Here is a 21,811-nt window from a genome sequence, read left to right as displayed (position 1 = left end):
ACCTTTTATTATTCACATACAACAATGCTTTCAACTGTGGACTAACAAGATGACATTTGAGGCAGTAGCATCAGTTAGCATGTTCTTTATTGTTAATGATTACATGGAGTAAACATTCACAACAAATACTGGAATAAAAAAATATCAAGTGTATAGTTAGTGGTCCATAAAAATATGATTTGCATCACAACTTGAAATAAGCATTTAAAGAATTGTACAGGTACTTTATTGATACATTTGAAAATGTCATGCGAACTTGTAAGTCAGATGGGCAACTCGAAGATGGCAATTGTCTTAAAAGACACCAAGCAATTGCAAGGCTACAGCTATGGACAGAATGATGACTCCAAAGTATCCAATGTAGCCATAGGCACCATTCAACCTCTTAGCTGGATCTGGAATAAAACATAAATCGGGACAATGCAGATTTTCATCAAATCAGAATTACCCGAAACAAATAACTACTATTTAGTAGTGGAATGATTACTAAATTTGTTGGTAGGGTTGGTAGGTAGCTTCATAACCTTTTGCTCATATTCTATCCTCTGTCAATGATTAATTAAACTAGGCGAGGAACAATCCCTGTACTGTGACCTGTCAGACACCTGGACAGCAGCCTCTACACTTTTAATGCTACAATTTTATAAACGTTATTTGTAGGAAATTCAAATGAATTGCTGCAGTGATAAGAAATTTGATTAATTATGTCCTTATCATTGCAAAGCATAGAAACCAAAACCAAATATTCTTTGCATTTTAATCACTAAGGGCCCCCAAACTCATATAGCCTTTGACCCATGTACGATTAAAGTCAACACTAACAGATAAATAATATTAGGGAACTATATTTTAATTTCACCATGTCAACCTGTAAAATTTATTTGATACATAAAAAGAATGGCTGGATTGACTTTAGGTGCCTTTTACCCTCCATTACACCCTTCCACATTACATTAGGATAATGTCGGTCTTACCTCCTGTGTAGTACCCCCAGGCATAGGAAAATCTGCTGGTCACCCAAATAGCCCCCAGCACCGATGCTGTTAACTGAGATTACAAACAGAGAATCAATACAATGGGAAGATACAAGGGCTTTTTAGTTTGAGGGAAATGTGCTTAATCACTGTGACTTGACTGCTGGGCTTGACTTGTTATCTGGAGAATTCATGCCAAAGATCATTTGATTTCGCTCCTGTCATGCATGCGACATAACGTGTGCTGCAAGTTTTTGTATCAAGGTCAATGCTCAGACAGTGCAAGTTGTGAAATGTTTTACACTTAAAATCACACGTATAATTGTTACTAGACAGGATTATAGTAAAGTAAAAATTATACAAACCGGATAGACAAGAGCTGCAATGGTCTGGAAAACAAGCCACTGAGGGTACACCTCCAGGGTGTTCTGGTGTGCTCTCTGGATACAGTTGAACACTTGCTCCTTGTCGCTGTACATAGTGGGATACTGCGGAGATCAGACATGCGACAAATCAGCAAGAGACAATCGGAAAACGTTTACAAATACTCCACACATTTTGGTCCCGTTTCAAAAATGTATGTATTCAACGAAAATACATACAATTTAAAAGAAGGAGACGACGAATTAATTCAAAACAGAAAAAAGTCCACACAACAGCACAGATCCATCGTCAAGGTAACCATCTTTTAGTCAAACCTCACTTACCTTAACATCGTACTTCTTCCTGGCACCCCCAACCTTGACCGCTAAATACCCCAGCATAATCCAACTGTAGAGATAAGTAAATATGACATATCCAAAGCTGGACGGTAGCACGGTGAGAATATCCATCTCTTCTGGGTGTTTAAGCAGTTTTTCAGGAGTCAAGCCACAGGAACACGACGGCGCGCCAACCAACCGATGGACAACTTCACAGCCAAGTGAGCGGTTGAAAGCGACCGAGTAAACAGGGCCAAGGTAACAGAAAATATCGCGAGATTTCATGCCAATGTAATTTTTAAAGAACAATACCACCATTTTTTTTTTTACATTAACGTTTAGGTTGCATGATCAATTTTATTGATAATAATAACAGTAAACATAACAATAATAATAAAACATTGAACACATTTTATTGTTTTATCATACAGGCAACAGAGTTATATGGAAATGCCAGAAATACCATGAAATCATATCTATACACGTTTTTTTTTTTTTTTTTTTTACTTTTATTGGTTTTCATTGCATTTTTAAAACCCAGACTAAGACTATGTTGGTTAACAAAGCCTGCTGAATGCTGTGTTTATGACCCTTACGAAAGTCGGAAATTACAAGCTCCTACTCGTAAAAAAAATATTTTAACACATGAACATGTCAATTTTTTTGCTCGGAAAGTCGAGCCAACCATGCCCGAGTACTGCCATTTGCCTCTTGGATTTTGAATCTTGCGCGTTTATAATATATATATGTAATATGTGTCATTTATTGACTTACTTTAAACCGTCACCCTCAAAAAAAAATGCCGTATACATGTTCTTGTTACGTGCAAACACTCAAACCCTACAGGATTTGTGTTCAAATACGTGTATTTTTACCTGCTGATCTGTCAGCTGTAATAAAAGATTTGATTGTTTTGAACAATTTCGAGTCTAAACAGGCTTCTACTAATCCCCAATTCATGCACACAATACATTGTTATAAAGGCACATGTGACAATTTGACTTTCGGAGAATACATATTGTGAACGTTTATAAGTATGAACTTTCGCCCAGAAGGAATGGACAACTTATATTTGTATATTTGTACCAAAGTGAGCCATGAAAACAGTGAACCGTTGAAAAGAGTCCGATCGCTCAGAGCAGCAGAGGAACACATGACTGGAATTTTCCACCGGCTGCTTAAAGCCCGTCGCTCCGCCCGCCCCGTCTCCATTTGAGCGACGACCACCGAGGCTCCGACTTCGACGAAGAGACAACTCCCGCGTCTTCGGAAATATTTGGCTACAAACCAACAATTTTGAGCACTGTTTAGCTGTTTTCATTTCACCACCATTCCGCGATTTTTGAAGGCAACTATCCTGACATACCTCGTTTGTTTCGACATTATCAGAACAAAGGCTCGCGACAGTCGACCTGGTAAGCAATGCAAAGCTAACGTTAGCATAACTTTCTTTTGTAAAATCTAGAGTTAGATGTAAACTGTTGAAATCGACCGTCGTGATTATAAACGTGTTGTTCGTCTAATTGCAAGAATGATTTCAGAATATATTCTAAACATAGGTTAAGGAAACAGATATATTAAGTACTTTGTAATAACAGACGTTAGCTCAAGCTAGTCATGCTAGCCTTAGCTTGCGTCATACTGGAAATTTCCAGTACTCTCTGGTCAGCCGTTGCACTCACACAGCGTTAGTTTGCTCGCTAGGGGCGGCACTGAGATAACCACGGTTATGCAACAACAACCATAGGCTTACACAATCCCTGTGGCTGCTATCGTGAAGGCAGTCATCTAAAACAAAGTGACGCACGTTAATTTCTATTTTGACTACAAGGTCAAATGTGTTGCCTCATTCAAGCATTACTGATTGTTGTAAAAAGCTAATCTTGGTAAATAGTGATGCAGATGTTTTTTGTCTCATTTCAGCCCGTGGCAGAAAACAAAAATAATGGCCAAGGGAGAACACTCTCACTCTGAAATGGCCCACGCTCGTCAGAGTGATGGCATCAACGTAGTCTTTGACCAGAGCAGCCCTGCCTCATCTCGCTCCTGCTCCCGCTCCCGAAGCAGCTGCAGAAGCAGGCGCTCTTCTGACTCCAGCTGCTACAGGGGGCGCAATAGCCACAGGGGGCGTTACAGGTCTTCATCATCATCATCTTCTTCATCAACATCATCTACATCTAGCAGCAGGTCTTCTTCTCGCCCCAGGTCTCGTTCTCACCCTCGCTGCCACAGGCGTTCCTCCCGTTGTGGCTGTGACAATCATCATCGCAGATATGGCCATGGCCGCCTCCGCCGATCCCCACCACGCCGTTACAGGGCCCACTCTCGTTCCTACAGCCGCTCGCCCTTGCCAGACAGGTACTCAGGTCGTACACGCTACAGGTCCCGCTCCAGATCTTCCAGTCGTTGGAACAGGCACAGGAGGGCTGGGGGCCACTTGAGAGACAGGTTTTCCAAATCCCCAGCCAGAGGACACAGGAGCCGCTCAAGGTCCAGATCTTCAGGCCATTTGAGTTTGGATGGTAAGTTGATTAAAAAATGGTGAAATCATTATTCAGTGTATTTGTATTTGTTGCCCAGAGAGGGAGACTTTAAAGATGGAAAATGATACATTTGCAACTGATTAAATCTTCTTCCTAATCTCCTCCACAGATAAAAGAGAACTCCTTGAAGCTGCAAAGGCTAATGCTATGAAGATCCTAGGAGTGGAGAAGCTTGAACTTCCTCAGAGTGTGAAACCAATCCTGTCAGATCAGTCAGAGGAGTCCACACACATGTCACCAGAACCAGAGACACGGGTGAGACAAGATCCTGAAAAGACTCTGTCACAGGTGGGTGTCTGAAAGTGAATGTAAGCTCATACTGAACACATCACACACAAAAGATGAGGCTTTGTCACAGATTTCAACTGAAGGCCTAGAGGTATTTTTTTCCCCTCTTAGACAAGATGTAAATACAAGGTAAGGGGTGTTGAACCTTAGGGACAACTAATAGTTTTTCATACCACTTGTGCATAACTGCACTGACCATCAATTAACTTTTTACCTATTGGGCAATGGACTCATAGGTGTTTGGCTGTTCCTTAAGATTTAAAAAAAAAAATAAAAGCTGCTATTAGCTGTCACATCTTTTTAATATCAAAGTGGCAAAAAACACGCAGTATATCAAGCACAGTGTAACGTTGACACACATCTGTTGATAAGATCGAGGTCTGTGTTGTGTTGAATTTCCTGTCTTGTGTTAACCTTTGGACCCCTGAGGGAACACACATACTCTCTGTATTTATTCCTGTCTTCATAGATAACATGACAGTGGTCTCCTTCATTCTTCGGCACCTGGGATTAAAAGGCTGTCATGTGACTTGGGTGACGACAATATGTGTTTGCGTGAAAGGTTGACTGATAATCCTTGTGATAATGTTATGTCTTGTATAGACACAAGATCGCAATTAAACTAACACATATGTAGATTAGCTCTCATTTAGACCTGATATACACAGTCCATTCAAATGCTAATCACGCACATAGATAACTGGACCATTCACAAGCCATTCACATATTGTATTACACTGACAATACTTCATATAGCAAGGAAGTAGAATTTTGACATACAAATGTATTTATGCTTGCAGTTGAAATGGGTCATTGTTATTTAGCAGAATCCTCCACTCGCTGATGGAGCGCAGGCGTGTGGACTGCGTTATAGTGACTATTCCTGTCAAGAGAACTTTAAACAGACGAAGAACTCCTCTCCGTATGCCAAAGATAAGTTGGTACACGAGGCGTTGCTGAGGGGCTGGGAAACCAACATCTCCATCATTCTGCCACTCTAGACAGAGAAGACATCCTTTTTACTTTATATTTTGTTTGCATTATTTTTTTATCTTTACTTTTAGTTTCAAGGTCTTTCCTTGAAGCATTCATTTAGTGGTTGAACCTAGTCTTTGAAAGCAGGGGGGTGGGGGTGGTGGGTGTGCATGAGAGCTGCAGTTTGTTGAAGCTAATACTTAAATAATTATTAATGCAACAGAAGTGCTTTACAATATTAGTAATAAAACTTCACAAACTGTAAAAGCTCACGCTACCACTAGTTTTACACTCACATCTAACTAGATCCATCTTTCTTGTCTTTTTGAAACAGAGCAGTGAGACAGAGATGGAGCCTGATGACATGTCCAACCTAAAGATGTCCCCAAAAAGGAAAATTATCTCTTTCAGCATTAATGTAAGTGGCTTATATTGTGTTCTGCCTGTTTTTCTTAAACAGTTTTTTTTTAAGCCAGACTAAAAACTGTACCCTGAATGTGTTATGATGTGTTCTGATGGCTTTCTGTCTCTTGTTATCTTGTCCCTTTAGAATTCTGTGGCCAAACCAACAGTGGCAGCTCCATCCTGCGCTAAGGTAACTCCTAGAGTGGACAGCTATGAAAGCAGGAAGCCCTACGGCCACTGGGTCCCAGTCAAATCACGGCAATCCTCCAGAGCACGCAAACACACGCTCACCAAGTCACACTAGTGTGGCTGAGTACATGGACACTGTAAATACTGTAAATATTTTGTACATACGTTCATTTCATGGTTGGCGTTTTCTTGCAGATGTTAAAGAATTAAGTGGGGAGACGTGAAGAATTCGTTTCAGGTGGGATTATTTTTTTCCCTTCGTTGTGTACTTGTGCTGTTTATAGATGGAATAAAGATGTTTATTTGATTTTAAAAAAGTACCGCTTGTTTGTCAATTTTTGTAACCAGCCATAAATCACACATCTGCATATAATGACTCCATTTCAAGCCTGCAAAAAGTTTTGTGTTGAGGGAAAGATTTTAGTTTGAAGTGGCTCATCCGGAAAGGGGTATTCAGAATTTCCAGACTGTCAATGATACTTTAATTTGGTGATCAATAATGTGAAGCTTTATTGTTTATATGGGACTAGACAGTAAAAAGTATCAAGTAATGGATTCAGATATTCCAGTAGGATATACATGCATTGTTAACTAAGGGTTCATGTGTACACAATGATGTGCAACTGAATCTATGTAAGACAAGGGTATCTCCACACTTGGACTAGTACCAGAGTAAAGTAATGTATTGCTTAATAAGCCAAAATGCCTGAAAATAACTAGGCACAATAGTGTGTGTAAAAAAAAAAAAAAAAAAAGGGCAACTAGGAAGCACATATGCCTTATTACAAAAAGATGAAGGGTGTGCCCTGTTTTCAAAGCGTTTGTGTGAGGATGGAAACATGGAAAATAGATACAAGTGAGTTGCATTTTCTATAATGACCACATGGTGTCAGTATTATACTTTTTTTTTCATCTGTGCATCACATGGTTATTAGGTGTATAATTTTCATTGAGAGACTTTCAGAAGTCTGAATGAAGTCATTGAATCAGTCTGTTCTCCAGTTTGTTAGGGGATTATAATCTGAATGAAGTAAAACTGTGCCCAAAAGCACATAATACCAATGTATCAACATCTGTGTCAATACAGAGGTGTTCTCAAAACATTTATAATGCCTTTGAATCATTCCTTATGATTGGCAAAAAAAACCAGGCCTTTTTTACAGAGACGCAGCTTAGGTGTAAATGACGACATTAATGATGTGTGACTTTCATGGAGCCGTATCAGTTTCATGCTGCATGTCGGTTCACTATCACACTGTCAAGTGACGGTTGAATAGAACAGTCATTGTTTATGTTATAAACACCTAGTAACACCTGTGCTTTTCCTACGATGACAAGTCAAAATGTCTCGTGAAAAAGACCTGTAATAATTTATCAATCACTGCTCAGGAGTCACAGCCACAATCAGAACTCTTTTTTTTCTGCCGATGGGATGATCACCAACCATCTATCACCATCAACTGTCTGCTAATGCAGCATTTGAACATGTTGCTTCTAGGGCAGCTTGATATAATCTGCTGTTGTGGCTGCTGTGCTACTTACCCTAAAGCTTGTGTATTTACCTTGACAAGTTCTTGGCATATGTTAAAATAAAGGTGAATTATTTAGAGGGTTATTTGTCTATTGGAGAATATTACTGTCTATTCAGTAAGTGATACATTTTAATCCTTCCAAGATTTTTCACACTGATATTAGGATACAAAATGTGTTGTAATAAAAGGGTAAAGTCAAACTGTTTTGAATTTGTGTTACTGCCAGACTGTGTGTCTCCTGCTGTAAACTGGCCTGTTCACTCTGATTAATTGCTTTAATATGTGATAAGCAGGCAAAACATAACACAGTGAGTCTTAGTGGAATTGGAGCAGAAGGTACGAGAACAAAAGTACTGTTTATCTAATATACTTCAATGGTATAGTCTCTCTCTCTCTCTCTCTCTCTCACACACACACACACACATACACACACACACACACACAGGTGACCCTTAGTTTTACCAGGCAAAGCAGACAAGACAGGCTTGTCTTGTTATTACTGTATGACTCATAGTTTCATTGTGAATATGTATGCTTCATTTTTTTTCTTACAGATTCTTTTAAAGTAAGAACTGATGCCACTTAGTCACTTGCAGGCTTTTGTGTCTATGGAAAAACTCATACTGTTGTTTATTCAGTAATTTTCTTATGTTTACGTGGAACACTTAAACTGGCAGTTGGCCTTAAGAGAGTCAAAGTTGTCATATTATTTGTGAGACACAACATTGGATTTATGCACTTCTGTTTCTTACAAAATTCCCAGCCAACATCCTCAGGTGAATCAGATAAGATGACAAAATACCACAATCATAAACCTGAACACTTATTCCACTCCCCAAGTGATATCAGACTTAAATATCAAAGGCATCATCTGGAGACCTCTCCTACCTTTCATCGGCTAAACACAAACAATGTCATGGCATCTTTGCACACCAACCTTTAGGGGGAATCCCATAAATTTACTCTGTCGAGTTCATGAAGAGAGGTGACTGATGCAGGTAATATATAACTGATTCAACTGATTTGTTTGTGTATGGAAAGTCATAGCGACACTCACTGTTTGCCCTGTAGAGGGTGCAATGCACCACATTCAGACAGAGGACTTGAGAAATGGGACACTTGCATGGGAACCTGTTTTCATGTCTTTTATCTCCTCTCCAGTCACAAGGCTTTCCTGCTCATGCCACAGCTCGGGGCAAGTTGGTTAAACTAAGATCCGGATGATAATGAATAAATTCAATTGCTCAATTGTTGGTCCTTATCTCTACGTGCACCTACACTAAACCATTCTTTTTGGCTGGCATCTTCTGCAGCTCAACGTGCCCTGAGGTTTGATGGTAGTTAATGGTAGTTCATTCTCACGCTCACAACATCTCTGTCATGAGACCACACACAGTAAAACCCACAGAAAAACCAATAAGTGTGCAAGATAACAGGATAATTGGAAGTGGTTTATTTAAAAATAAGGATAAGAACACTCTGTTTTAACTTCTAATACTGTACAAAGAAACACCACGCATTATTACAGAAAACTGAATTACCTTTCAACTCAAAATAAAGGAACTGCCTTATAATACACAGTCTGTTATAGCATTTTAAGGAACATGTCATCTTTGTATGTAGCAAGTACAGAGAAGAAAAAGTTGCACCAAAGACTCTGGAAAACTGAAGCAGTCAACATGTCCACTGAGGTGACTGGACCCACTAGACAGCCGTGCCTCTCTCCAAGTTTTGTTTGATCTCTGCTGTGTATTTGCCGTAGAAACGCTCCGCCTTCTTGTTGAACTTGGCATTCCTCTCGTTGATGTAGTCGATGTCTGCGTCGTCGTTGTAGGCCCTGCGTCGGCTGTACTTGGCCCGCTTCTCAATCCTGACAATTTGCAAATAAAAGCAGCTGAGGGAGGATTTCATAAACCAGTACGGCCACTATCCATGGCATATCCATTAACGGTAATTGGCTACAGGCAATAATTTGGCAGTGTGCATTTAAATTTGGCAAGGAGAGTGGCAATGGAAAACCTAACACACACACACACACATACATACATACTCAGAGGAAAATACTGTCAATTTGTGAGCTCCTAGTCTTGATTCACTGTGTCTTCAAAGCATTGTTGTGCGTCATACCCTGGCAACTGGATCCTTGTCTAATGCCCCACAGTCACATCTCTAACACAAGCCTTAGACTGTCTCAAATATAGAACAGCTCAGGGAAAGACCAGGGTAATCTAACGTGAAAGGAACTTCTGTAGCAAAGACAAAAACAAGGAACCAGTGGAAGAACAAAACTGTCTGAGGTAGCAGTCAGTTAAATGTGAGGGACACCAAAGGTACTGTTTGATCTGTGTGTTGTGATTCTTATGTGGTTTTCATAAAGGTTTGAGAACCATCTACCCACATCCACTTCCCAAAATACTTAGCATGGTTACTTGTGGTAACCATGGGGCCATTTGTTTGACATAAGGTTACATACATAATCTGCTATGGTCTGACCCAGAGCCTGAGATACACTCTGTTTAAAATGGTTCAGATAATAATGAACTGCCTCTATCAGCTGCTTGCATCAGGATTTCCACTCTGGGGCTGATTTATGTGGTCCAGATAGGCCCTGGTTCACACAAAACAACCCCCTCATCCAAATTGGCAAAGGCACTGCAAACTCACTCTTTCCACACATAATTTATCACAACTGAGATAATATCATATTTCCAGACCTATCTCCACACTACGTTTGTGGTGTTCCAGTGCCAGAAATAAAAGGTCTGACTGAACCCACTGTCATTCTGAGATGCATGAAAAAAAAAAAAACATCTTGGTTTGTTTTAAATGCTTGAGCCAATCATAATAAGCAAGGTTGGCGTAAACATTGCTGAGCTCACAAAGCGTTTCTTAAATAAAGTCATGGAAGGATGCAATTCTATTGAGGAGGATTTTACAAATGACTAATGACATGTCATATGTACACATTATTTTGTCAAAGTTTCCCATCATTAGCGTTTAGCTTGTTAGTCTGATACAGTGCCTCACGGGTAACGTCCACAGACAACAGAAATTAAAAAAAAAAAAAACGGTGAGCATATAGGTTTATCTTATTGGTCTGCCCAGTGAGTCAGGCCAATGCTTAACACACAGACTGAGACAAAGATAAAAGTGACCTACTGTTTCTCAACATCTTCCACCATGCGGTCAATTCCCTCCTTTGTGGGGACATGCGTCCCGTGGATCAGGCTGTTGGATGTGGGGTAAAAGTCCTCACCACTGTGGAGCACCAATAAATGGAATTAGATTTACATAACCACAGATAATCAACATTTTAACATACTTAAACGGACTTTTCTATTCCATCATTGTGATTATCAGAGAAGATGCTGTGACTTCAGGGTAAAATGTGCTGGTGCATCATTCACGGATCTACATGTGGCAGTCTTTGAGGGTGAAAAACCTGCAGGCATTGAACTAATCGTTTATGCCTTTCGTGATCACTTTCACTTCATTAAATTATTTCGGGAGTGTGCAGATAAGTCAACACTAACCCCAGGGCAGATAAGGGGGTACAGTAGTTAACATATAGAAAATGCTTTGTGCACATGGGATGCATGAATGCTAAGATGATTATGCCATACAAATTTCACAGTTATGGTTGTAATAGCAGAGATGCCCTAAAGATTTATTTTATGGCCCTGTTAGAAGCACAGTACAAATTCTTTTAATGCCAGAGAACAATTCTTCCCATGTTGACTTCTGTGTCTTTCTGGGTAAAGTATTAAAAGACACAAATACAATATCATCACAGCAGAGGAAGAAGGGACAGAGACTCAACTCACCATTCCTCACGTTGTCTCTCATAACTTTCGAAGTCTGGTCTGATCTGTTTGGTGAGCCTCTGGTACTGTCGTAATTGGGCTTCAGCATAACCTGCAGTCCATTTTGTTGGACAGAGAGGAAAAAAACTGACTGAGTTATAATTACCAGAACAAACAGCGAGCAGGCATGAGGCTCAGCAACACAACCTGCGGCTGGTTAAGGAGGGATGAAGAGGGAATTCTCTTCCTCCCTTCCTCCCTTGAAGACCCTCTGGTGATAATTTTCTCCCCAGAGGTTTTAATTCAGAGGAGGTTTTGATGCAACAGATGGCAGCCATATTTAGGAGAGACAGTCTTTTTCAGTAGATTAAATTGGGAGCAATTTGAGAAGATTAATATCCCAAGGGGTCCTTACATGCGACTGGAATTGTGCCATGCACTACTGCTGTGTAGGACTTTGATTTTAATTAAATCCTTAATTTAAACAGGTAGTCTCATTGAGATTGGGGGTTCTTTCTCAAGAGAGACATGTGCATAAAAATAAACATGTACAGTTCACACACAGACACATAGATTATATAGACAATCATAATAAGCTAAGAAGTGTGATTGTTAATATAGTACAACCTTTCAAAATTTTTCAGTGAAATAAGAGAATATAGCTTCATTCATTTGCAGCATAGTTTTGAACCAAGATTTCCAAGTTCGGTGTGAACAAGAGATACAGCTCATGTTGAAACGTCCCGTGACCTGACATTGTATTGTATTTAAATTTAACCAGAGAGCAGAGGTAACCTGGCAGTTTTTTTTTTTTTTTTTTTTTTTTTTTTTACAGCTGAGCTTTATAAACAACACATAAGGCTGGTCTCTTCTAGTCTCTACAATGCATCTTTATAATTCACCTAAACACTCTTGCACTCTCACCCTTGTGCATTGGTCTAAATAAGATACCTGTTATTTATCTACTTCTTATTTCTATTGTATACTGCTTCTAATTTCTGTGTATATTTGTCATTTGTCTTTGTATTTTACTGTATTTCTATGAAGTTGCTATGACATTTTAATTTCCCTCCAGGGATTGATTGATTGATTAATTCATTAATAAATCCTTCCATAAATCAATTCATCCACCCATCCACTTAAAGAGGACCATCCCACCTTTTTGTATAAGATGTAATGGTGAGTAAGAAAAGTGTCACCTGTGATTAGGTGCAGTGCACAGATAGCACCATCTTTAGTAGCAACATGTCTCTGTGTTATAAAGCAGTGGAAAACTTCTCAAACCATCACATGCTACAGAACAGTAAAACAAAACAGAGGACTAGAATCACGGTGCACCACTTTCCTCAACGGTAAATTGTATTAAATTACTATTTACTAAATGAATAGACTGAGGTTCTATGGCGTGACATGAGGGTTACCCATGCCTTAAATAAAGCAGTCTGATCTAATCACAAGTTGCCTCAATGTTACTGTTATGTGTGACTATAAATGCTTGCAAAGGGATTCCAAGGTCAATATAGTCATTAAGCGACAACCACTGCAGTTACTGCAAGTCATATTAGGTGTGAAAGGGATACAAACATATTTTCCTCTGATCAATACAGAACTGTGTAATCTGTTAAGATTTCTTTTAAGATTGAAAGCGGAGTAAGACTCCAATCCTTAGTCTGTACTTTAATCTTAACTGATTCACAAGTTTATTAAGTGAATTAAGTAAACATGAGGCTGGTGACAGTGTGTGCTGGGTAATCTAAAGATGGCAGAAGTTGGTTGAAATGTCTGTGTGCGTCCTGATCTGTGAGACTAAAAGTGCAGGAGACTGTGTAATTGTGCTCCAAGACCTTTTTGGATCATGTATTGACTAATGCAACTTGAAATTTTTTATAATTTCATTGAATTAAGACATTTCAGTTAAGCACCATCTGTCCTCTCAAGATGACAAAGAAAATCTCTGACATTCATCATACCAATTTGACAGATCAACAATTTATATTATTATTATTATTATTATTATTTTGAAAAATAGGACCACAGCCAAAACAAATCTGTCTGTCAGATTGGCTACATACAACAACACATAGCCTCTGAGTTTATTTGCATGTAAAGCAGGGAGGTAAAATATGATCACAAGTGGTCACTGGAGACACATCTGGGGCCTCGTTTAAATACCAGATGTGAACTGATGCGCTTAGGGCTGTCCACTTGTGATTTGAAGTGGACACTCATCTGAGCACAATACACTGGTGATTTCCTATTTTAAAGAAAAATGGAGGGGGACAGGCTGACTAACTCTGAGTCACTGTTCTTACTAATGAATTTGTTTCCACTTCAAGACATGTTTCAGTGTAAACCAAGAGTAACAAAGGAACACACTGCAAACAAAGACCTGGCATTAACATCCATCTTGGGTGATCTGATCACAAGTGGACAGCTCTAAGTACAGTTGTGAATGCATCAAGGTGCATTGAGGACACATTCGAGATCTGATCACTCAGACCACACTTGTTGGTGGTCTGGGCCACATGTGGCCACATTCTTTTAGCAGTGTGAATGCAAATGTGTCCTGGGCGCTTTGAAGGACCACCCTCTTGACTGATGTCCTCTGCCACAATCTAATTTGTCCTGCCACAGTTTCATAAAGAACCAAATGAATAAAACCGTCTTTCACTGTAGAGCTGTGCACAGTGCATTGATTTGCTCAACCCCTCCGTGTCCTCTTCACTCTTACTCACACACACAAGAACATTGACAACAGACCCTTCCACTGGATTGGCTAAAAACAACAATGCATACCTGTATATTTGCCTATAAAGTGGGGAAGTGAGATCTGATTAAAAATAGTTACTCCAGACACACGTGGAGACACACTTTAAAGTCAGGAGTGAACTGACGTTCTTAGAGCTGTCCACTGGTGATCAGATCACTGAAATGCATGTTTATGCCAAATTTGAACAGAGCCTATGTCTCCGTTCACTGGAGATCCTGCCACCAACCTGCAAATCCTGTGTCTGGGTTCTTCTTCTTTTTCTTCCTCTCCCACCGTTCTGCATCATCAGCAGTGATCTCCAGTAGTTTCACTCTGTCATAGTCCTCCCCTCTGGCAGCACATTCCTGACAGTCAAATGGTTTACAACACAAAACAAACACAGATCAGGACTAAATGTATATGAATTGCAAAAGCATGCTATCCGGAAGGGTGAAAATGATTTAAAAAACTTCTAAATATAAGGACATTTGAGGAATATATGACAAGGCAAGTTTAAGTCTATAACCCTGCTAGCCGTTTACATTGTTATTCTGACTGGTCAACAACATTTAGACATAAATACCTTTTTCTTTTCATCCACAGCAAGCTCCCACTCCAGTCGAGCTTTCTTAGCTTCCCAGTTAGCAGGAAGTTTCAGTCTCTTGTCCTCCTCCACAACCTCTTGGTGATTGAGCTTACGTGCTTCATTCTGGAGTGGAAAATAATACATGATGACCGGCTGCACAAGCCGCAGTGTGCGGGTGGGCCTATCAGAAGCACACACCCAAACAGCTGGATTGTGCGACTATATGTGTGTCAAACAATTATTTCTTCACACTAAAATATCATCAATACTCCTTGTTGTTCACAGTTGTATCAGTCCACAGCTTAAGTTTTTTTTCTCTACAACGTAAATGTGCTTTAACCTGCTAAAGGTAAACAACTCACCCGTTTGAAATGTAACTCTCTGAATTTTCGCAGTCTCTCTTCTCTCTTTTGGGACACAGGAGTTTCAGCGGATTCCTCTTCAGTGACTGTAGCAGATTCCTAAAAAAAAGATAACGACAGCTGCCATTATCTGTAGAAAATATGTTCTAAAATGAGACGTTTTAATGGCCACGTATAACCTACTACGGACAAGACAACCGAAAACATCAAACAGAATTACCGATTAGCTAACATTAGCTAACCACTACGTGCTAAACTCGGTTAGCTTAGCACAACAACAAGCGATTGTAAACGGCAAGTGTGGAACAGAAACACACTCTCCGCGGGAGAAATACAACATACAACAACTAAATTATATTATATTAATCGACTATAATCTACCATAACATTAAAATAAAGGATCCATGCGAAATAAAAAAGAAACTACTAACCTCACTGCAGGACGCCATTGTTGTGTTATACGACGGAAGAAAACCGGAAATGTGACGTTGATACCGGATATTGAAACGACAGTAAACGTTAACGGTTATGTATATCTAAATATTTTTTGACAAAAGAATAATAATAAATGTAGCCTACTAATTTAATTTAGTAGAAGGCTCCCTTCTCTTCCTTCAAACACGACGGAATTGATTCATTTGAAGCAATTCTCTGCAAAGTGCATTGAAAAAAAAAAAAAATAGACGCAAGACTGGACATAAATAAATGTTTTGTCATTGTGTCATGACAAAACATTCATGAAAAAACATTTATTTATGTCCAATCTTGAGTCTAATTTTTTTTTTTTTTCCTTTTTCAAAATTTTTTTCCCCTTTAATCTAAGAATACATCACTCTTCATTATTCTGTCAGTGGAAAAAAAAAATTACAAATAACATTTGAATTATGTGAACTGTGTTTCTTTCATGTGAAATTAATCTTTTCTTTTCACCCAATTAAGACAAAACCCATGCATTCTGCTGTTGTAATATTTGCTTTGTTTCCAATCACAAATCAAAATATTTATATTTAATCTCCAAATTATTTACTTTTATGAATTATAAATACCATCTGGTATTTAATGTTTTACTCTAAGTAAGAAAGTACAGGAGCAGACAGGTGTAATGCCCTGCCATGTAGTGCCCCCGCCCCTAACCCCCCCAATTATTGAAAAACAACACTGTATTTATATTTCAGTGAAACACTTCATCCTCTACCAGCCTCCCCTATCATAAATATAAATATACATTGCTGAATATTGTATAACGTAAAGGGAATCTCTTTTGTATCTAATTTGTAAAAGAGCTGAAGGCTTTTTCTTGTTGAAATGCTGTTTGAAATTTGCACCATCTCTTGTTCTTTATCTTTGTCACAGACTGGCTCAAAGTCAGACTAGCGTTACCGCCTTAAGGTTGTTGCCTCCACCAACCAGTCATGTTGCTAGAAATATGGTCACAATCGCCCCTTTTGTTCCTGAGTTAAAGACTTGAATAATGGCCAGAAGTGTTTTTGCAGAACATTACGATGTCACAGTGCAGCTGACCTTTGACCGTTTAGATATAAAATGTCATCACTTCATAATTTCATCCTATTAAACATTTGTATAAACTGTGTCATAATTAGTGTGTCAATTCTTGTGTTATGCCCAAAATAATGTTTTGTGAGGTCACAGTGACTTTGACCTTTGACCACTAATTATAATCAGTTTATCTTTGAGTCCAAGTGAATGTCTGTGCAAAATCTTAAGATATTCTCTTAAGGCGTGAGTGAGTGAGAGATCGTGTTCACTAGAATGGGATAGACAGACAACCTAAAAACAAAATTCCTCCGGCCACAGCTGTCGCCAGCAAGGAGGCAGAAAGAGAGAATCACACATGAATAAAGGTTAAACAAAAAATAAATGTATTGTAAACTCATGATAAAATAAACACAATTATGTTAATTTGGTATTCCAGTAATGACTGCAGAATAATGAAGAGTGGATTGTGTGGTGGGTGCAAACAAAACACAAAACCTCAACCAAACTGTTTGATGGGTGGCTGGGAGGAGAGTGAGAGATTAGAGAGGACACCACTCAAATTGGCTAAGGTCCCTACTCTGGCCATGGGCTCCTGAGCCAAGAAGCTAGACCAACCATACAAGCAGCAGGCAGAGGGGAAGGGAGTTACTGTACAGAGGTGAGCCCCCCTGGGACCAATACAAATGCATAAATAAAGTAAATGAACTACCTACATCTCTTATCTGAGAGCAGATTTAAGAGAAGGATAAGAAAAGCAAACATGTGAGAGAGCATCAGTGAGTCCATGTCTTTACCATTAAGAGTTTATATGTATCAGTAAGATGGTAAGAATAACATCCCTCATAAACATCTGGGATTTTGCAAATGAGAACAATGAAACTTATTCTCTTTTGAGAACATAACTACATATGTGCCATATATATACAATTTGACGCCAAACCATGTTCAATAATAGCCCAGATCTTTGCATCTGCTGCTCTTTCAAAAATAGTACAAAATGTATCATGGAGAGCGGACATGGATGACTGATAAACATCAATAATCTGGATGAGCAATAAGCAAATAAGAATTAATAGAACTAGAAACCATTTAGAAAACATTTTTGAGGACAAGACTAGAAATACAAATTCCCCAAGTAGCAGACAGGGAGGGAGGGATGTCACAATTTCAGAGGAGCTGACAATGAACAGGAACGGGTGTTTTCACAATCTTGTCTAAAGTTATTTTGTCTGACAACCTTCTGTCAAGTTATTAGATATAAAACAATGACAAAGCAGCATCACCACAGAGGACATGTAATTATTTACTGTAATGTTGCATCAGTTGTGCGAATGTTTTTATCATAGCACCGTGGCACAAGTAATTGCCAGGCATTTTGTATTTTACAGTAGTGTCTTTGTGTATAATTTTAAACCAGGCCATCGTGCTTTCTTTTGAAGTTTAAATCATTCGAAAAACACTGCTAGACTAATGGAAACTGGCATGACGCACAGAGAGAGCAATTATGAATATGACTGGAGGTTATACAGTGAGAGGCATGAAAGGTCAAGCATAAAGTCATTAGTTTGCCACACAGAGAGTCTGTTTAGACTCCCCTAAACTCAATTGTTATGGTGATTTTCGCTGTAGAGAAATGGAATCTCATATGTATTACCAATGCCTCTTATTTTTCACCCACAAAAAACAAGTATCAATCAGGGCTTTGGAACATAACCTAGGACCTTCAAATATGATGCTATGATCTGATCAGAAGTTGAAAGTAAACACTTTCAAGAGCCATTTGAGCATGTTTGACTTGCAAAAATGGATGTCCTCCCTGTTTGATTGCATTATACTAATAGAGCTCTTTTGGAGGATGTAATTAAGTGGAGTTTATAGTCTTAGATTAAAGCATCCTCTAGATCACAGGCAATGTTAATGGAGTGATGCATTTTCACTGGAAACCAGATGGGAGCACATCACAACAGAACAAAACATCACTGGCTGCAGTAATGGGCAGGGCTCCACTATTACCATGCAAAAGAGAAAACATCTTCATAATAAACGACTCTCAAATGAGTAAGAGAGAGAAACAGTAAAGCAACAGGGGGAAAAAAGCATTTCCTCTGCATTTAATCTAAATTTAAAATGGCAGTTGCAAAAAAGAAACAGACTTTCAGGGGGGTGTGTATAACTTCTAAATTTGCAGGACTCAATACAAAATTCGCTTATGGGTGTGTTCGTTTTCATCAATAACTGTTAGTCATCTCTTTGTTAATGTTGCTTACACGTCTTTTATAGTTCTCTCATAATCTCATATGTTAACCCAACTCCCCTCTGGGTGTATTCACTCACTGCTGTGGTGGCTCTGACATATTTTGTTTGGGAATGAATAGAAATGCTGGTTAGCCAGAACTTATGTGGTGATAACTGTGACTTCATATTTAGTGTTCATGCCATTGAAAGAAACAGTATTTTAGCTTAAGTTTTTAGCAACAGATTGAAGCAATTTAACAGTGTATTTAAACAGAACCTACATTATACCTGAAATCAGTTGAGCGAATGCAACAGTTGCACAATAGGAACATGAGTTTTACAGTATGTGTGACTATTGCACGCTTACTGTGGGTACATACTGTAACAGTACCCTGGCAACAATTTGGTGAAGGCGAAGGAAAAGAAATCTTTCTGTTCATTCCTGTGCCAGTGCTTGTCGTGGGCCTGACAACAGCTTCATAAGTTTCAGCAGAGATCGGTTTGATCTAAATTTGAAATACAAATTGGCTTTGTGACAGGTAATGTGATCTCAGTAACGCTGTCATTGCCATTTAAAGGATACTGAACTTTAGCGCAGTATGACGTGTATCTCACATGTGTTGGGGCCACCCAAAAATGCTGAACAGCCACTCCTCAATATTAACTTTTCCAGTCAGGCAAATCAGGCTTGAAATAGAGTAACATTATATCTGCAAATAAATTGCACTTTAGGGGCACATTTATAAATACAGACCAGACCTCATGGTATTTCATAACTGTCTCCCATTAATCAAAGCGGACATGATATTAGTTCAGTTTGTTACATGCTGTGAATGAGATACTATATGTTTTTGTACATACAGAAATACATTTGAACAGGGCTGTTATCTTGCTCTTAATAAGAGTTCCTCAAGATAGCACATGGGGGGGCAGGGCCTCTTGCTGTGCAGGCAGCTGCTTCACATCTGGAACTTAATATAAACATCATGGCCAATAAAATCATTCCATTTCCTTAATTACTATTCCTGTCATTTCCGCACTAAATGAAAAGTTATTAATTCAGGGCCAACACAAACATGCTTCTCCAATACAAGGAGCTGCTCCTGAAGCGTCGCCACCCTGACTACAGGCCGCTGTCACTGGACTGGAACCACAAGCTCCTGCCTCGCTCTGCCAGTGTGTGTTTTGTGTGAATTGGGATATGTGAGTGTGTATGTATGTATGAAGAACAGAGGCCAAGGCGCTGCAGACATGAATGGAACACAAGATGGCGTCTTGTTTTCCATCTCATCCAAATGTTCCCACTGGTGCCAGTATAATCATGACAGGCCTACCCGTCCTGTTTCATCTCTCTCTGTATCCTTTCCTTCCTCCTCCCCTCCACACTCCTCCTCTCGTTCTTTTGCTGTTTCTCAGTGTGTTCAACACATGCTCTGCCACCCTTTCCCCACCCCATTTATACTACTCTCTGATTCAGGTTTCTCTTACAAGCCTCCCATGTTGGATAGCAGGTTTGTTAACATGATATATAGGGTGATGATAGGACTTTGGAGATGTTCAGAGAAGATCTGTCTGTAATGTTGCCAAAATGAGAACAAATATTCACTGCAGCTACACATGTTCTAAGGGAGAAATCACAATCTTGCACAGGGTCATATGTCATCAAGCAAATTTTCAGCTGAAACGTTCCTCACAGCGCACCATTATCAGCCATGCCTAGCAGTCAAAATGCTTCCCATTGATTTCAAAGCTGCTGCTGCTGCTGCTGTTGTTAGATATATCCAAAGGGCATGCATGAATGGAGTGAAAATAGAGCTACTTGGATGGGACTCTTTGTAAAATACCCCATACCAAATGCATCTTTGTGTCAGCACAAATGCCTGTGTATGTGTGCCCTTATTGAGCTTGACTCACCAATTACCATCTTCCCCTGTAGGCAAAATAATGCTAATATCATATAGATCATGACGTATGTGATTTGATACGGTACTAGTTGATCTGATTCCAGCTCCACAGACCGAGAAAGGAAGAGGATTTGTTGTGCGACACATATACTTACACAAAAGATGCATGTATGCACTCAGATACCACCAGTTTTGTAGTCAATGCTTTTGCTCCACCACACACAATTAAAGTCCCAATTAAAGGCCATTATGGGTTTTCCACTAGCAGCGACCACAGGGAGAGCAGCTCCACGGCTCATACATTGCGGGCACACAGATGTCTCCTGTGTTGTCATCCAAAGGAACTCAGACTCATCCACAAACTTTATGATCATAATTACTGATCAAAATTAAAGTGCAACAACAATATAAAGTCAGGGGATGGCAATAAAAAAGTTTGAGTGGTTCCGGTAAGTGGGGCCAAGTGGGACTATCAGAGGGAAGTGTTTGTGAAATGTTCATCCTGAGGAGAAAAGTGTGATGACAATGAGTGACTGAAAGCATTTGATCCTAAAGCCTATTCAACCCCCATCCACCACAAGAGGGAGGCATTTCCCTGATATTTTACCAGAAATTACAGTTCTATTAAATCTGATTGAGGATGTTTAATAAAAAGGCCACATTTTCATGCTTATGCAATTGTGTCTATGTTTCCCACACCCACAAGCACCAATAGATTTGAGTTCTCACCACAGATGAAAGCACTAGGCCTCATATCTGCTGTGAAGCATCCATTCACCACCATACCCACACACAAGTTCAACACCAGGGTCTCCCCTTGAGCGGGGCCCAAAATTGTCATGGGTTTCCGCTTCTGAGTTCCCATCCTCTTACCCAGTGACCTTAATGAGAGAGTGAAGTTCTCACTTGGCTAAACAATACGCTGTTGTAGAGGGCTGTGATAAGAAGTGGCCAGTCAACAGCCTCTGGACATGCAGCTGTGCAGGCGAACAGTCTTCCCTATCTGTCCCCGGCGTGACACGCAAAATCAGTTGCCAGATCAAATAACTTCACACACACATGCACACG

General features: G+C 39.5%; 3 protein-coding genes across 3 annotated transcripts; 1 reads left to right on the top strand and 2 right to left on the bottom strand.

Annotated features, from left to right (window-relative positions):
• Nucleotides 1-69: 69 nt before the first annotated feature.
• Nucleotides 70-1,917, bottom strand: mgst3b (microsomal glutathione S-transferase 3b). The gene is made up of 4 exons (XM_071471268.1): nt 1,682-1,917; nt 1,340-1,462; nt 975-1,047; nt 70-395 (listed from the first exon to the last, which is right to left on the bottom strand). The coding sequence occupies exons 1-4, from the start codon at nt 1,805-1,807 to the stop codon at nt 295-297; spliced, it is 423 nt and encodes a 140-aa protein (XP_071327369.1). The 5' UTR covers nt 1,808-1,917; the 3' UTR covers nt 70-294.
• A 1,033-nt stretch (nt 1,918-2,950) lies between these two features.
• On the top strand, nt 2,951-6,392 carry rsrp1 (arginine/serine-rich protein 1). Its single transcript, XM_071471266.1, has 5 exons — nt 2,951-3,090; nt 3,599-4,197; nt 4,328-4,506; nt 5,816-5,899; nt 6,032-6,392. The coding sequence occupies exons 2-5, from the start codon at nt 3,621-3,623 to the stop codon at nt 6,188-6,190; spliced, it is 999 nt and encodes a 332-aa protein (XP_071327367.1). The 5' UTR covers nt 2,951-3,090; nt 3,599-3,620; the 3' UTR covers nt 6,191-6,392.
• A 2,653-nt stretch (nt 6,393-9,045) lies between these two features.
• Nucleotides 9,046-15,670, bottom strand: syf2 (SYF2 pre-mRNA-splicing factor). The gene is made up of 7 exons (XM_071471267.1): nt 15,539-15,670; nt 15,108-15,206; nt 14,743-14,868; nt 14,407-14,524; nt 11,432-11,522; nt 10,767-10,865; nt 9,046-9,477 (listed from the first exon to the last, which is right to left on the bottom strand). The coding sequence occupies exons 1-7, from the start codon at nt 15,554-15,556 to the stop codon at nt 9,312-9,314; spliced, it is 717 nt and encodes a 238-aa protein (XP_071327368.1). The 5' UTR covers nt 15,557-15,670; the 3' UTR covers nt 9,046-9,311.
• Between the last annotated feature and the right edge of the window lie 6,141 nt (nt 15,671-21,811).

The sequence above is a fragment of the Trachinotus anak genome, unplaced genomic scaffold, assembly GCF_046630095.1.
Source record: "Trachinotus anak isolate AG129_WGS33_773 ecotype Australia unplaced genomic scaffold, CSIRO_AGI_Tana_v1 ptg000033l, whole genome shotgun sequence".
Classification (NCBI taxonomy): domain Eukaryota; kingdom Metazoa; phylum Chordata; class Actinopteri; order Carangiformes; family Carangidae; genus Trachinotus; species Trachinotus anak.
The sequence above is the reverse complement of the archived record's forward strand: the minus strand, read 5'-3'. Positions and strand labels throughout refer to the sequence as shown.

What these genes read in the sequence shown, in the direction of transcription:
- mgst3b (XM_071471268.1), bottom strand. Translation starts at nt 1,807, where the DNA reads ATGGATATTCTCACCGTGCTACCGTCCAGCTTTGGATATGTCATATTT. An exon ending in GGAAGAAGTACGATGTTAAG is followed by an intron (nt 1,463 to 1,681) that starts GTAAGTGAGGTT and finishes TGATCTCCGCAG; the next exon opens with TATCCCACTATGTACAGCGA. An exon ending in TTGCAGCTCTTGTCTATCCG is followed by an intron (nt 1,048 to 1,339) that starts GTTTGTATAATT and finishes TTGTAATCTCAG; the next exon opens with TTAACAGCATCGGTGCTGGG.
- rsrp1 (XM_071471266.1), top strand. Translation starts at nt 3,621, where the DNA reads ATGGCCAAGGGAGAACACTCTCACTCTGAAATGGCCCACGCTCGTCAG. An exon ending in AGGCCATTTGAGTTTGGATG is followed by an intron (nt 4,198 to 4,327) that starts GTAAGTTGATTA and finishes TCTCCTCCACAG; the next exon opens with ATAAAAGAGAACTCCTTGAA. An exon ending in TTATCTCTTTCAGCATTAAT is followed by an intron (nt 5,900 to 6,031) that starts GTAAGTGGCTTA and finishes TTGTCCCTTTAG; the next exon opens with AATTCTGTGGCCAAACCAAC.
- syf2 (XM_071471267.1), bottom strand. An exon ending in CCCAGACACAGGATTTGCAG is followed by an intron (nt 11,523 to 14,406) that starts GTTGGTGGCAGG and finishes AATGGACTGCAG; the next exon opens with GTTATGCTGAAGCCCAATTA. An exon ending in GAGAGACAACGTGAGGAATG is followed by an intron (nt 10,866 to 11,431) that starts GTGAGTTGAGTC and finishes GGTGCTCCACAG; the next exon opens with TGGTGAGGACTTTTACCCCA.